Here is a 17,611-nt window from a genome sequence, read left to right as displayed (position 1 = left end):
GCATAGTAGGGAAAAAAAGGGTATGATGGTCACTAATTAAGCTAAGTATAGACACTAAGAAAGCAAACTTGGTTTAGTAGATAGAATGTTAGCCTTAGAGTCAGGAATCCAAAATAGACCTAAGAGGAAGAGTCCCTAATAGCCATAATAACATGGTTTCAATGTGTATAACAATTTTCCAAAGGCATTGTTATAAATTTTCAGAACTGAGAAGCTCAAGTCCCTGTCTGACAAAAGCAAGTTTGTGATCATGGGCAAATCAGTTAACCTCTCCCTGTCCTGGGCTACTCTTTAGGCCCGTAAGTTGTAGAGCAAGTACTGATCTGCTTTGGTACTTGCACTTACTTCAAGAGTTCCTTATCTCAATGACATCCTACGTTAGGTCTAAAAATAGAAGTCAACACTAATTTGGAACTTCCTCAGTTACTACTGCATATTTTATACACAATGAGTTTAGATGTACTATTTCATAGATATCTGCAACAACAACAACAAAAAAATCACACTATTCATTCAAATTCCTTAAAGAAGACACAAGAATTTAACCTTCAGTAGTGGGGATTAGCATTAGCTAAACAAAACGTAAACTAAATTATGCTTAATAACATTGTTCCACATGGCCAGCTTGTTTGAACTTTGGAATTGAACTGCTCAGTTACTAATGCAGGAAGTTAGTCACACAAGCAGCCAGAAATTGGTTAGCAGCTCATCATTCCCACCAGTGGTGGTATACATACATATTGTCTATCATAATATAAAAAGGTACAGGAGACAAATCCAAGACTCTTAAAAGATTTAAACATTGATGATTCAGGCATGGTCTTCAAAGTACAGGATGTAAATGGAAGATAATGACCAGATCCCTTCTATAGGCACTGAGCTAAGACAATGAGGGTGGGCTTAAGGAAGAATTGTACCCAAAAGCTTGTTAAACATGGAAATACATTACTGAGCTCAATAGTGACACCTCTTGGCTTAGGAATTCTGTCCATTTGGGACAGTTAGTGAAACTTTGTCCTAAAGTTACCTGGGGATCCTGTCTTAGATCCTCTCCCTCTAACCTGTTTATAGAATGGCAATAGTTTGATAGGATATCCAACAGTTATATGCCAGTTTGTTGTATTTATAGCTCACAATGTTCCTCATCTGTTTTTAACAGAAAAGCCCTGCTGGACTTAATTTTAAACTCTTTGGAGAAAGATGCTTTTCTTCAGAGATTCTCCCTGATAATGAATGTTTTAAATAGAGTTTCTAAGAAATTACACCCTCAAGGTTCACTGTTCAATTTTTCATCTCCCTTCGAAAAATGTTGATACTGAAAGATCTACAAACCTTTCAAAATAAGGTATGTGTTGGCAAAATTACAACTACCCTGCTGGGTGAAATTAAACTATAAAACTGCTTTTTTTTCAGATCAGGATTTATGAAAATTTTTAGTACTTAGACTAATAAAAAGGATATGAAAGAAATAGAACAGGGAAACCTCAAATAAAGACAGTTTGTTCTTTATTAGCAAATGCTAACAAAAGAAGAGAAGTCATAAGACTTTAAGAATAATAATGTTTTAAGGAAATGAATGACACCAAAATTATTTTTTGAAGGTAGTCTATAATGGATTATCTTCCAAAAGAATGCATACAAATCAGAAATTTGATATTTAGTACACATAGTCTTCATGGAAAGAATGTTATAAATGACCATGAGATTCCTAGGCAACATACAAAAGCAAATTTAATGAATCAAAATTCACTTATTAAGTGCCTACTGAATGCTCATACAGGGTGTCACAAAGTCATAGTACTGAAGTATGACTTTTGGAACACTTTGTATGGCTACTATTATTCCATTAAAATCCTCCTTTGATGCCTCATTGTGGTGGGTAGATGACACTGGGTTCTTGAAAGTTTGCCTATGGAGCATAAGCTATGGAAGTTCCTACTAAGACACAATGACAAAGAATATGAGTTTGGTAATGAGCTATATGTAATTTATACAAGGAACAACCTAGCAAAGTTTTGAGAGGCTCATCATGGGATAGCTACAAGGTGATTGACATTTTTGATATAGTCACTCCCAAATATCAATCAATAAACATCTATCAAGTACCTGCTATGTGCCAGGACCTGTGCTAAGCACTAGGGATTTAAAAAAAGAGGTAAAACATAGTCCCTGCCCTGAAGGAACTCACAATCTAATGGGGAGACAACATGCAAACTAATACATACAAACAGGCTATATATAAGATAAATGGGAACTAAGGAACAAAGGGAAAGCCCTAGAATTAAGATGGTTTAGGAAAAGCTTCCTGTAGAAGATTCAACTTAGTAGGCAGAGATGAGGAAGGATAGCATTCCGGGCATGGAGGCCAGCCAGAGAAAATGCCAGGAGCTGTGACATAGAGTGTCTTGATTGTGGAATAGCCAGGAGGCCAGTGACCTGGATCAAAGGGTACATGTCAGAGAGTAAGATGTAAGAAGACTGGAAAGGTAAAAGGGGACTAGGTTATAAGAGGCATTGAATGATAATTAAAACTTTTTTTTATTTGATCCTGGAGGCAACAGGGAGCCACTGGAGTTTATTGAGTAGGTGGGATGAAATAATCATGCCTGTGCTTTAGTAAAATACCTTTAGTGGTTGAATAGACGATGGTTTAGAGTAGGGAGAGACTTGAGGCAGGCAGACTCATCAGCAGACTGCTGCAGTATTTAGGCAAGAGATAATGAAAGTACATTATACATACATTATTATGCACATATATACACACAGAAAGCACAGGGTGAGTTGAATATGAAAGGATGATATCTAAAAAATAAAATCAAGGGGTAAGAGAGGAATCTATGGGGAGAAGGAGAAAGATTGAGGTAGAATGGGTAAATTATCTCATATAAAAGATGTAAGAAAAAGCTTTTACAGTGGAGGGGAAGAGGAGGGAGGTGAGAGGGAATGAGTGAATCTTACTCTCATCAGATTTGGCTAAAGGAGGGAATAACATATGCACTCAATTAGATACAGAGTCTATTGTACCCTAAAGGAAAGTAGGGTGCAAGGGAATAAGAAAGGGGGATGATAGAAGGAAAGGCAGATTGGGGAAGGGGGCAATCAGAAGCAAACATTTTTGAGGCGGGACAAGGTCAAAGGAAAGAATAGAATAAATGGAGGGTGAGAAAGGATAGAAGGAAATACAGTTAGTCTTTCAAACAATACTATTATGAAAGTGTTTTGCATGACTCCACATGTACAACATACATCAAATTGCTTGCCTTCTCAGTGAAGATGGGTGGGGAGGGAGGGAGAGAATTTGGAACTCAAGGTTTAAAAACGAATGCTAAAAATTATTTTTACATGCAACTGGGAAATTAGAAAAACTGGCAATGGGGTATAGAAATTGATCCTGCCCTACAGGAAAATAGAAGGGGAAGGGGATAAGGTAGGGTATAATATAAGGGAGAAGATTGGGGTAAGGGGTATTCAGAATGCACACAATTGGAGTGGGGGGAGGGGAGAGATGGGGAGAAAAATTTGGAACTGAAAATCTTGTGGAAGTGAATGTTGAAAATTAAAAATAAACAAATTAATTAATAAAAAACAAAAGAAGAAGGGAGACCAGGACTGAACCCTGTGGACACCTAAGGTTAGAGAACATACTCTGAATAAAGTTCCAGCAAAGGATACAAAGGAATGGTGTGATAGATTGGAAGAGAACTAAGAGAGAATGGTGTCTTGAAAACCTAAAGAGAATAAAGTATTAAGGAGAGAAAGGTGATCAGATGTCAAAGGCTGCAGAGAGGTCAGGGAGAAGGAGAGTTGAGAAAAGGCCATTGGATTTGGCAATTAAGAGATCACTAGTGAGGTCAGAGAGTCAGAATCAGGATTGTAAGGGGTTAAGAAGTGACTGAGAAGAGTGAAAGTAGAAACACTTATTGTAGATGGCGTTTTCAAGGAGTTTAACCGCAAAAGGCAGAAGAGACATATTTTGATGCTTAGCAGGTATGGAAGGATCAAGTAACAGTTTTCTCAGAATGGGGGAGACATAAAAATGAGCCATTATAAGTGGAGAAATTGACAATAAATGATAAAGTGAGAATAATACAGGGGGCCATCCATTGGAAGAGATGGGATTGCTTGAACAGGTAGCCTTGGTAAAGAATAAGGCCACCACTTTATGTGAGACAGTGGTGGAAGAGGAGACAGTGGCAGAAGGAATATGAGTTATTTGAAATGAGGAAATGGGTAAAGGGGGAATTCACAGTAAATAGCCTCAATTTTTCTGTAAAATATGAGGCAAGGTTTTCAACTGAGAGGGTGGAGTATGGGAAGGCAGTCATGGGAGGTTTGTGGAGGGAAGAAAAGGTTTGGAAGAGCTATTGTGGAGAGTGGGATGGAGAGCTGATAAAGCAGAGATAAAAGGATATCTTGCCTATTAACAGTGAGGCTCCAGTTGAGACTGTAGAACATAAATTTTAGTAGACCCAGGCAGAAGGGCTGTTTTATTTTCTCTACCATAATTCAGTAGCATATCTGTGGAAGTGAAGGTGGTGGATGATGGGAGTGATACAAGGCTGAGGTTTGGCAGGGCATGATTGGTGATATGATAAGGAAGCTAGGGATTTTAGAGAGAAGTAGTGTATAGAGTTGAATTGTTTCACCAAGGGGTTGAGATGAAGAAAAGAGGAGAGAGTAGTTAGGACAGAGGACATGGCCTGAAAGAGAATTGAGGGATAAAAGGATTGGAGGTCATGGTATGGACAAAAAGTAGGGTTTTGTAAGGGAAGGCATAGGAGAAGTGAAATGATCATTGTCGGATAAGAAGATTTAGGGATTCTTGAACTGTCTTTGTGTGTCACTTGAGGTAGGATGGAGGAGTAGGTCGTAGTAAGTAGGTAAAGGAACCAAATAAGTAGGTTAAGTGGTTAGGGTGGTTGAGGGAAAGTCAATATGTATGTTGAAGTTGCTTAGTAAGAGAATAGATATTAGAGAGGAGAGAAAAATTGTGAACCATGTTCCAAACTCATTAAACAAGGAATTGAAGTGACCTGTGGTCTGTAGACAACAGCTACCAGGATTTTGATTGGTTCTTGTTGTTGTTTGTCCTTCATTTTTTGAAGAGGACCAGCAGCAACATGGGATGATGCCTTGACTTGTGGGTGAATTGGTTTTCAGTAAGGCAGAGTTGCATGAAGTTGTCTCTTCTAGAGTCATTGCAGTCCAGTGGCAAGATAAAAGTCAAGATTGCTGGTGATATGTTGGGATGCAGTGGATGACCTTGTCAACTTCAATGTCTGACCAAGCTCAAAGCACTCCAGAGTACATGCTTCAGCTGCCTTCATGGCCATTGGAACAAATTGGTCTCATCTGCCCATTTTTCCAGGGGTAGTCTTCACATTTCCTGTAACTCACCTATAAGTTTGATTGGATAGTATGGATCTTAAAGGAGGAAAGGTTGTTCTTGTTATTTGTCCTTCATTTTTGAAAAGGACCAGTGACATCATGGGGTGATGTCTTGACTTGCATGTGAATTGGATTTAAGTAAGGCAGAGTTGCACAAAGTTGGCAGCCTCATTCTCTCTTTTATAGTCATCAAAGTCCAGTGGCAAGACAAAAGTCAGGATGATTGGTGATGGCCCAGAATGCAGTGGATGACCTTGGCATCTTTGATGTTTTACCAAGCTCTAAGTGCTCCCAACTGCCTGCTTCATGGCCTCTGGAACAAATTGTTCTCATCCACCCATTCCACTGGGGGAAGTCTTTACGTGCTTGGGATAGACATCACCTAATTTACTTAGCATCAGATTTGATGCCTGTTGGTTACCCTCAACCTGGCTTAGGACATTTAGCAAGATAGTTTTATCGGGGTGTGCCCACTGCACATACTATTGCTTCTGGTAGCCACAGTAAGAGTTGGGTGGCAGGTGGACACCAAAGGTGGATGAGCAGCTCTGAAAAGGGCTCAGCAAGCCCTCATACCAGAGGTGGTAGGGGGAGAACCTAGAAGTGGCTATAGGGAACAAGGAGTATTTCAACCCTCCACATTGACCGATGAGCTGAAGGGAATAAAACTGAGTGGTAGAAAATCATGTTCTATCTATAAAGATGCTCACATTACGTGTTTAGGCAGTAAGATTCTGGGCTGGGTAGGGCTTCTATAGTACTAGTTCTAGAAGCAATGAGGAAGGAGGGCTCTGGCAACTTTAGAGCGGGTGGACGTGTCAAAGTAGGAATAAGGGAAGGAAGGCAGATACAAGAAGTTTAATAAAATTTCTTATACTACTGCTAGATGCAAGAAATAATGCTAAATGCTATGAACTCCAAGACAAACAATCCTTGCCTTCAGTGAGCTAACATTCTACCAGAGACTTATGTACATAGATAACTATAATACAGGGAGAAGTGGTAATAGAGAGGCAGGCAAAGAGCTCTAAGAATATTTGTTGAGGCAGAGAATATTTTCAGTTGGGCTAATCTGGGAAGGCTCTGTGGACGCCTCTGTGGTCTCTGAACTGAACCTTCAAATAAGATCAAACTTCCAGAAGTTTGAGAAAATGAGGGTTTGCTTCCTAGGTCTGAGACAATGCAAGAAGGTAGGAGATAACATGTTGAGTTTGGAGAACTACTAGTAGTCAAATTTTGATATGTAATTGGCCTTTGAGGTTAGTTACAACTGAAACATCAAGTACGAGAAAAGGAGTAATGTGAAATAAAATGGGAACTAGGCAAGTTGGAATTAGATTGCACAGGGTCTTAACTGCTTGCTTAATGGATTTTATCTTAGAACCACTTGATATTTTTGAAGATATAGTGATACGTCTTTCCAGACCTGTGCTTATCACAATTATTTTGTCAGCTATGGGAAGTGTGAGCTCAAGAGAGAAAAGACTGGGATTCAGGGAAGGCAACTGCGAGGCTACTACAATAACTCACACAAGTAGCAATTAGGGCTGAAACTAAAGCGAGAGTAGCATGAGGATGCAACTGCTGAAATTCCAGGGCTATAGGAACACAGCTCTAGGGCTGGAACAAACCTCAAAAGGCATATTATGCAACCCCTTAATTTTACTGATAAGAATCCTGAGTGATTTGCTCAAGATTGTAGGACTTGGTGAATGACTTGACATGATGGGTTACTGGATGAAGGAGAAAGAGGAGTCAAGGAGTACTTGGATATCTCAAAGTTGGGTGAGCACAAGGATGGTAGTGCCCTAGGGAAGGTTGGGTAAGAGGCAGATTTAGTGGAAAAATTTGGAAAGATTTCAGTTTTGGATATGTTGGATATGGAGTTTCGGTGCAACATCCAGGTGGATATGTCTACAAGCCATTCAGAAAGTAGGACTTGGAGAGAGATTAAGGTTGGATATTCAGCACTGGGAGTCATCAGTATGCAGGTAATAACTAAACCTATGGAAATGGGTACAACCATCAAACTACAACAATAAGAATGTCATGATAATTATTTTGTTAATAATGATAGCTAGCATATTTATAGCGCTTTAAAGTTTGCCAAGTGCTTTCTATAAGTCTCATTTGATTCTCATTGCAACCCATGGAGGTATTTGCTATTATTATCTCTGTTTTACAAATGAGGAAACTGAGGATGTCAAGTGACCTGCCCAGGATCACATAACTAGTATCTGAAGTGGAATTTGGATTCAGGTCTTCCTGACTCCTGACTCCAACATTCTATCCACTTCACTACCTAACTGCCAAGTATAAAAAGAGAAGAAAGCTCAGGAGAGTCTCAGGTGACATCTAGTCTTAGGTAGCAAAGGATGTATGACAAACCAGCAAAGAATATATAGATTATTTGGATAGTTCAATGTAGAATACTACCTGTGCTTGACTTTGGTATGTAGTTAGACATACAATAATATGTATGGACAGCTTTAAAAAACTTCTCTATGCCTGTCATGTTCCCAGCTTGACCCAAGCCTTACGTGGCAAGGTGGCCATATAAAAACGCTTGTATGAGGGACAGCTAGGTGGTTCGGTGGAGAGAGCACCGGCCCTGAAGTCAGGAGGACCTGAGTTCAAATCCGGCCTCAGACCAAACACTTGATACTTAACTAGCTGTGTGACCCTGGGCAAGTCACTTAACCCCAATTGCCTAAAAAAAAAAAAGACAAAAAAAACCCAGCTTGTATGTATTTGACCGTTAAATGTGAATCATCAATCCTGAAATTAACAGTAGAGCGCCTATGTCCTGAAATTTTCCAGTTTAGGTTCTACCTAAAGCAAGGGCTCTTAACAATTTCTGTGATGTGTCCCCTTTTGGCAGCCTGGTGAAATCTCTGGACCTCTTCTCAGAATGAGGTTTTAAAATATATAATATAAAACATGTAAGATTACAGAGGAAAGCAATTATATTGAAATGCATTTATCAAAATAATAATTAAGAAAACCAGGTTCAAGAACCAGGGTTAAAAAACCCTGACTAGAAGTTCAGATTTCCATTTTGCTTAAATCAAAAAGAAACTGAGATAATATTCCATAAAGAGAATGGAATTTGGGGTTTTATTGACATCAGCTAATGTGGAAGAGAGCATTTTCCTTACTTTCAAAGTGGAAATACAGTTAAAGGGGATAGATACATTTAAAATTTGCAACCATAAATCATTGAAGTATTTATTGTTTGATGAAAAGGTCAATTTTTCTCACGGTAACACAGAAAAGTTAAGTGTAGACCAGAAAAATGTTTTTGCACATCTTCGATGAGCTTTGGAAATTATTTCCGGTAGCACTCCCAACGCCCATGATAGAAAAATTGGCTATATTTGCTGTTGCTTACTGAAGGCTTTGAGCCTTCATTAAACACATGTGACTTGCCTTATTATGAAATAAATATCAATGTGTCATGGTAAGCGGCATTTTCCTGGCATTAAAAATAAAAGCAATATTGAAAATGTCCCTTGTGTACCCCTTGCAAACTATGTCCTAGGTATCTCCTTACTTTGCCTACCCCTATTTGTAGTTTTGTTTAAACTATAATGTTCATGGTCCAGATGAGCAGAAGATAAAAAACTTTTAAGGAGATGATTTTTAAAATATTGTAAGAAAAGTGATTATACATTTGTTGATGCCATGCAAAGTGCTTTCCTCTCAAGGCTTCTATGTAATAGCCAGGTAATTTGTCCATTATCAATCAGCTAAGAAGCATCCAAGACAGGATTCAAACCCATGTTTCCTGACGCCAAGTTCAGCATTCTTTCCTATTAGCCACCATGCCTTCAGCACCCAAGCCAAGACTTTGAGACAGGCTTCTGACATACTGAGCCCCTTTTCCAATCGCCTTATAAGGGATTTGTCAGACATGCACTCAGCCATTTGTTTGTGTGACGGCTAAGTATACAAATGAATGACTATCCTCATTGTGAAGACACAAAGTGGTAGGATAACTACAAAGACAAACAAAGCAATTCAGCTTTGGAAACTCTAGGTATTAACAATATGCAGATCATTTGTCACTATGCAAATTATTTAACTGTGGTATGCTGATAATATAGCAGCAAAAACTGGTCTTGGAAAGAAAAGTTTCTCATCGTTATGGCTAAGGTCACACAGCTAGAGAGGTATAGTGGCTTAAAAAATTATAGCCTTTACTGTTCTATTACTAAAGGTATTAAGATATATTAGGTTGGCTAAGGTCACCTAAAAGGATACAGTTTGCCTTATTTAGTAAAAGAATCCTTAAAACCATTTTCTCCCAAATTTCTCCTTTGAGCCCTCTCCAGTATATGCTATTCATTAAATCAATGCAGATCAACAATTTCTCTGTAATTTATAATTTTACAATTACCTATTTCACTGAGAAGTTGAAGACAAGACACTGACTTGTCTAGGGTGATGTAGCTACTACGTATCAAAGGAAGCACTTGAAAGAGCCTTCCTAAGTCCAAGATTGGTCCTCTAGCTACTATATTATGCTTTGCACCCTTTGCCACATTTAAAAATGTGTATGGTCAAATCTTAAAAAAATTTCTCAACATCAATCAGCTTGATGTGGTTTTAATCCAGCACTATAACAAAAAATGTCCCAAATTAGAATCAAACCATCTTAATATTTTATTTTTATGGATATTTCCCTTAAAAGAAACTACATGATAATTAAAATGAAACTTTTTTTTTTTAAACTGGACTATGGGCAAGTAGGTACTTCTGTGGATAGAGCATTGGGCTTGAAATCAGGAAGACTTATCTTCCTGAGTTTGTATCTGACTTCAGTCATGTAACCCTGTTTGCCTCAGTTCCTTATCTGTAAAATGAACTGGAGAAGGAAATGGCAAACCAATGCTGTATTTTTGCCAAGAAAATCCTAAATGGGGTGATAAAGAGTCAGACGTGACTGAAGATGGCTGAACAATAACACGGATAAGAGGAACACTTCAGGGGGAAAAATAGACTCAAGAAGTATACTTTTCTAGAAAATATCTGTCTTTTAATTTCGCAAAGATCAGGATCACTGACTTATTTTTTAGGATTATAGGATCATAGATTTAATGATTGAAAGGGCCTTTGAGACCAGTCAATTCAACCCTTACATTTGACAAATGGCGGAGAGGGAGAGCAAGAAAAATGGACTTAGGATCACACAGCTAGTGAGTACCTGAAATGATATTTGAACACAGGACTTCCTGACTTCAAGTTCAGACACAATCCACTTCAACATTTTCAATTATAAAAAAGTCAGAAAGTCCCATACTTAGAACAGAAAAGAAATGAGACCAAATTCTTGTATGTATAACTTAACAGTAAAACAAAACAGCAACATTTTTGCAATAATGATAAATTTGGTATAAGGATGATTCTTTTTGGAGGATATTTGAGCAACATAATCATTCCCTATTTAATAGTGGAATGAATCAGTGACTTAGAAAATAGAGATTCCAAGTACTTAGTTCATAATGCAGTTCACCTTCACCAATGTAGGAATTTTAAGATTTATAAAAGGATTTTGGAAAGAATGTTTTATGCTTCAGTAGTAAGATGCACAAACCATACCAAGTAAAATCTTGTTAAGCTAATATCAACTTATTCAAGATAGTGTATAATTTCAAGCAACAATTCCTTGACTGATTGGCTAGCTATTATTTTAATAAAATATCTTACATAATAAAATACTTAAAATCCTATTTTTCTTGGTCTCTTGCATTTCAAATTTGTACAATTTTATTGTACTTGTCAACTTTTATATGTCAAAAGTTTGTTAACTAATGAAAAGCCTTCCAAGTTGATTATATCTTCTACTGCTAACAAACAGCAACCATATGATTTTATCAGTAATCTCTTACTAGTTTTATGAGAAATAAACCAATTTCTTTCCTTTATATGTGACATATAGATGATTGCATCATTTTTGCTATATTAGGTGGTGCAATGGATAGAGTGCCTGGGTTGGAATCAGGAAGATTTATCTTCTTGAGTTAAAATCCGATCTCAGAGTCTTACTAGCTGTGTGACCCTGGGCAAGTCACCTTAGTTCCTCATCTATAAAATGAGCCAGAGAAGGAACTGGCTAACGACTCCAAGAAAACTACAAATGGGGTCACAAAGAGTCAGACCCAATTGAAAATGACTGAACAACAACAAAATCAGTCATTCATTTGGGAAATGACTACAATACTTATGATATTGTTTAAAAAGTTATGTGTAGTGGGGTAAAGATAGGAAGAAGATGAGGTCCAAAATCACTATGTATAATTTTTATTCTTTAGAGTTTAGGTTCAGGAAAGTTGAATAGGAAATTCAGGTTTATAGAACTTTTTTCCCTTGCAATTCTTATCTGAAAAGATAAGAAAGGGGGCAGCTAGGTGGCGCAGTGGATAGAGCACCGGCCCTGAAGTCAGGAGGACCTGAGTTCAAATCCGGCCTCAGACCAAACACTTGACACTCACTAGCAGTGTGACCCTGGGCAAGTCACTTAACCCTAATTACCTTAAAAAAAAAAAGGATGGAAAGAAATAATAATAATAAAAAAGATGTCGACATGTTCTTTCAAGATGGTGGTGAGCAGATATGGCAGAAAACAAATCAATTAGAATTTTATATGAATGATTCTCAACTTATTTTTCACAAAGAAGAGCAGCATTTCATCAAAGAAAGCATCACTACAGTAAAAAGTTAAAATGCTTCTACCTGGGTGACAGAATGCAGTGGGGGAAATGAAGTAAGAGAGCTTGGGTCTGATTAGAGATCAGGCCTCTCCTAGTCTTGGTGCCCTAAAGGATACATCTAGTGATTATTTCATTGAAAAATCACACCCCACACCCCAATAGTGGCTAACATCAGTACCATACATACCAAATTCAAAGAGAAAGATCAGTTTTTAAAATTACCATATATTTTAACACAAAGGGCAAGAGTCTTTTGCTGGGCTTTTGCAGGTGACTATATGAAAATGTAACTAGATTACATTTTAAAGTTGATTTGAAATTTTTTTTCTACCAACTACAGCCTCAAAAATGGGTTGGAAAAATCTTTTAATACCATAAGAATTTTCTTTGGCTGGGTAGAATTTAAATTGGCCCTGCCTAGATCGCCAATCCCCTACATCTCTTTGCTGTAAACACATTCCATTTCAAACCTCCATAAACAAGATGATGCTCAGTTGCATAGTTATAACAAGCCATATGCACAGCTGGCTCAACAGTGAGCCTCTTCTATATATGACCCATAATACACATGCAGACATGTCTCCCCGCCCCCCCACCATAATATTAGTTATGACTGAGGAACTTAAGATATACTTTCCTGCTCACCAAAAACCTTAAAATTTTAAATTCAAGAAAACACAGATGACACAAAACACTCTAGATGCAGTATCAGAACTACTTGTTTTTGGCTTTACACCTCCAGAGCCCAGTACAGAGCCTTGAAGATAGTAGGCATTTGGTAAACATTGAAATGATCATGATTTTGTTGAACTCTTTAGCTTATATTAATCAATTTCTACTCCATTGATTATTCCACATGACCTTACAAGATAATTTGTCATATTTTTATGTGTAGAAGAGCTAAATCTGTACTTAAAAACAACCAAAAAATTATATATGTGTATATGTATACATACACACAGTTTATGTATATACATATGCATATACATATATGTGCATATGTACCTAAATGACAACTTTTATATTTTTAAGCTAAAAATAATTTAAATTTTATTTAATTAGCCTTGTACCAATCATATTAAGCATTGCTGCCTCTCTTTAGGGCTTCCTAACAAAAAAAGTATCACAATCTTAGTGAGAAATACTGTAGCACTTTGATCCCCAAAAGAAATACACCATACTTTCTGGACTGGTTAAATCTCTATTCAAAGCCCCTACAAATATATGACCGGAACATGGCTACTGTGCCAGGTATATATTCATCAAGAGAGATCTCAAAGCATGGCTGAAATACCTACCGTCTTGCTGAGGTAACTTGTGCTGGTGTTCATACACTGCAGTCCCTCACTGTTGCAGCAACCCCCACATCTGTAGATGGATACACATGGAGGTTTAAAGAAGGTGTTTGTTGCTGCTCCAAACTCTTTCCCCACATCTATACACACCTCACGTGGCATGCACTGAGTCTTTCTCCACTCATTATCAATACCTGCCGAGTCATAGGGAAGTCCATAAGTTATAAAGAAAACATGGCAGCAGGAGGTCACTCACATTTAGAATAAAACCAACATGTTCATACTCTTTGGTGCTTTATCTGGTGAAACATGGAATTTTAATAAAGACGTGGGAGCTAGAATCCCTGATACTGGGATAAGAAGCAGAAGAGCTCACATACCACCTGAGAAATTTTCAAAGGAAACCCCTTTCAACAAATTTCAGACAATCCAATGTTTTACACTTTATGAAAAATCACAAAGACCAGTCCACGGAATCTATGTGCAGTTTTTTCCTTGCTTCAGAGAATGAGACTTTAATATCTTGCTGTTTAGAAATGCTGCAGCAATGTAATCATGCCAGTTTTCTTCAGCATGCACTGTCTTTGTGGTTTTCAAGCAAAAACAAACAACATCATTGCCTTGTTCTCATTAAACCAAATGTAAATGAGGAGGGGGTACTGGATACTGTCCAACACCATCCTCAGAAGAGCTTTCTGTAAAATTTAGAAAGCGGCAACACTGCACCTACATATGGTGTTAGTGTTTCTATAAATAAGGTAGGATACCCTGCTCTCTTTTTGCAAGCTGGTCATCTTTGTCTGTGCATGGTATAGTGGAAAGAGTCATATACTTGTAAGCCAAAGACTCCTAAGACTCGGATTTGAATTCTGGCTCTGCTTTCTGTTGGGCTTCAGTTTCTTCACTTGTAATTCCCTTTTTGGCTCTAACATTAAGTGATTCTAGGCCATTCACTTTGAATTACTCTATGGGTCTGAGATGCAAAGGGCCCATCTCTTGACCCAAATATTTAAATTATAACCCCTGTTATGATTGATGCTGCTTTCAAAGTTCTAGTTTGTTCCCTACCACTAAAAAAGTAAAGCTTTATTAGAGAAAAAAAATATATTGTTGATTCCTTTTAAGATGCATTGATTTTTGCCTCAAATTAGAAATATTAACACATTCAAATCTAATAATAATATTATGAAATTTGTATTATTTTATTTAACAACTGAAGAAAACTGTCTACAGTGCCATTAATTCAATATAGCATCATCCACTGAAGGAAACTGAGGAATGGTGGGCAAGAGATACCTTAGTTATTCTTATATACTTATTTTCCCCACAGGGCTTACTAAATGTCATTGGATTCACAAAGGTCCAGAATTGAAGATTTCAAACTGGAATTGGCCTCTCAGGCCACAGTACAACTGCTTCACTTTATGGATGAGGCACCTGAGACTGAGAGAAGTTAAGAGACTTGTCTAAAGTCATGCAGATGGTAAGTGAAGGAGGCAGGATTTGAGCCCAGTTCCTCTGATTCCAAATTCAATATTCTTTTGATTACATCACCCTAAGTCTACTGAAGGCAGTCATTATCTCTGAACAATCAGCCCATAAAGTACCTTTTGAAAAAATGACTCTTTTCTCTTCCCACTGCATGTAACTAGAACATTTAGGAAACCTAACTTGAAGGAATGATCAGGTGATTTACAAGATGGAGAATACTTATATTGGTAAGAATGAGCATGCATATGAAATATACACTTATATGCATATAACAGGGTATTTACTGTTCCGTTCCCCCGGGGGCCTCACCAGCAAATGAAGGAACTAAAGCTTCATGAGAAACACACAAATTTATTTCCCACCCAATTTGATAGCAATGAGGAATATTACTAAATAAGATAAACATTCTCTTTTAAAATCAATCCCTTTCTTTCAGCATATGAAATTCTAAAGGTGGTATATAAAAGTACAGATACTCAGTTGGTGGTGGTGGTGGTGGGACAGGTTGAGGAAGGATGTTCCCCTCACTCCTGGTTTCATTGCCAGGACTGATTACATGTTTTCTTTCCTGCACTTACTTTTCAAGATCTCTGCATTGTAATGTGCTGCAGCAAATTTGACATTCTCTTCTCTTGTGTCAGGACTGGGGTGCTCCCCATTTTGCTGCCAGCCCCCTTTCCTCAACTGACATTTAAACATTTTCCAGTATTCTGGATAAAGGACTGTCATAAGTTCATCCACACTGGACACGGCCCGCAACTGCTCTTCCAGATCTTTGCTTGCATGATCCTGTTAAAGAAACATGCAATATCAATTACTTTTCAAATTGTATTTAGGAGACGTCAAAAAGCTAACATTTGCTGTACAACGATTCTTTTTCTTGACGGAAGAGGCTACAGTGACTTGCATATATTAAGTAATAAATAAAGGTGTAAGAATAGATGAAAAAAGTACTTATTTTTGTCTTGGCTACGGTGTTCATGATAAAAACATTTTAAGTTTCTAATGAATAAATTCAAAACTTTTAAAATTAGGCATTTTAAATTGCTGTTTGGAGCTATAATTTGTTAGTTAATTATCACTTCTTACTTATTTCTGCAATAAATGCTCAATAAATACTTGACGAATAAAACACTATTTTGTCTTGGCTACAGAATTCATGCTGAAAACAAGATTTTAAATTCTTACTGATCAATTCAAAGTTTTTAAAACTAGCTATGACTTTTTTTTTTAGCAAATTACTATTTAGAGTCATAATTTGATTATTAATTTTAACTTTTTGGTTATTTCTGCTCTTTATAAAGATGGGTATTTGTACTAAATTGTTCTTTCAACTACAAATATATGGTCCTGCTTTCAAATTTATACATAGTTGCTTTTAGGAGTTTGACAATTAGATATTTGCCCTTGTATTACTCTCCAGTGAAGTCAAACAAAACAGTGAAGTATTATGTTACTTTTATTTTACTCAGTGGTATCAGCAACAACAACAAAAAATATCTAAATACAGATTTTTGAAATAATATCAGGGACTTTGCTAAGGTGTTGCCTTAGAATCACCAAATGAACATGAGAGTACAAAATTCCATTTTAAAAATGTGATTTCCCATGATACTCATGACAGAAACTTTTGAAATCTTTAGGGAAAAGTTTATATATATATATATATAATATATATGTATATATAATATATATATTATATATACATATATATTATATATACATACACATATATGTATGTTTGTATATGTGTGTGTGTTTACTAAATAGGATATACTGAAGCATATCCTAAAGAGTCACTATAGCAACAAACTCATAAAACTCTTCTAAATCTACTCGAAAAGAATGGAAATGAATGCAAGAGGGTTTTTAAAAAAATTCCTTAACCAGAAAATCATGGGTAAATAGAAAAAGTCATATTTTATAATTTGGCATGTCCCCTGGAATTTTGGAACTATAATGAGTAAATTACTCTCTCCAGAGCAGGAAAAGCATAAAACACCTGAAAGTGAATTCTACTGCATTCTATACACATGTATATATGCATGTACATACATATGCAGACATGTATACACACATACACATATATTTATGTGCATATATGTGTGTATAATTGCTTTCTCTTCTATAGCATTATTCACTTGGAAGGAGGTGGTACAAAGTTAACAGCATAACTTTGCCATGTGATCTATTTCCATAAAGCTTGTTCTATATCTATTGACAGACTGATAAATCACTAAGATTGTTAAATGAATTGTTAAAAATTGAGGCAATTAGAAGACTAAATGACATTTTTGTATTTTAATTTTTCAAGTTAGTTTAAGTTAGGACAACCATGTTATTTTCTTTTTGTGAGGACATAATTTTGGTTTCTTAAGAGCTACCATACTAAGAGGCAAATTATTTCAATATTTTAAAGTATCTATGATCTCACAGATGCCAACATTCCATCTGTTGATATGCTACCAATTTTATTTTGTGGTACAATGTCAAAGGAGCTATAAAAAACAACCTTAAAATTAGTTGGGCTTATATTAACTAGTTACCATTATACAATATGTGGAAATTTTTATTCTAACTGATAACATATGCAAAATTGGTCCTATGTAGCAGTGTATTAAAATCAATTAAGTGACAAGTTTAATTGTTGTCAATTGTTGCTCAATAAATGTCCATTTATTATGCACCTACTATGTTCAAGGAACTATGGTAGGCACAAAGTAA

The 17,611-nt window shown here is 36.7% G+C and overlaps 1 protein-coding gene across 1 annotated transcript in view; it reads right to left on the bottom strand.

The window, feature by feature from the left end:
* Nucleotides 1-17,611, bottom strand: part of VEGFC (vascular endothelial growth factor C) — a 155,916-nt gene that overhangs the window by 36,894 nt on the left and 101,411 nt on the right. Inside the window, exons 2-3 of the mRNA XM_027837635.1 lie at nucleotides 15,466-15,676; nucleotides 13,400-13,590 (exon numbers count right to left, since the gene is read on the bottom strand). Coding sequence (XP_027693436.1) covers nucleotides 13,400-13,590; nucleotides 15,466-15,676 — 402 coding nt within the window. The remainder of the gene's footprint in view (nucleotides 1-13,399; nucleotides 13,591-15,465; nucleotides 15,677-17,611) is intronic.

This window comes from Vombatus ursinus, unplaced genomic scaffold, assembly GCF_900497805.2.
Source record: "Vombatus ursinus unplaced genomic scaffold, bare-nosed wombat genome assembly UNPS02014821.1, whole genome shotgun sequence".
Lineage (NCBI taxonomy): Eukaryota > Metazoa > Chordata > Mammalia > Diprotodontia > Vombatidae > Vombatus > Vombatus ursinus.
This window is presented reverse-complemented; position numbering and strand designations above follow the sequence as displayed.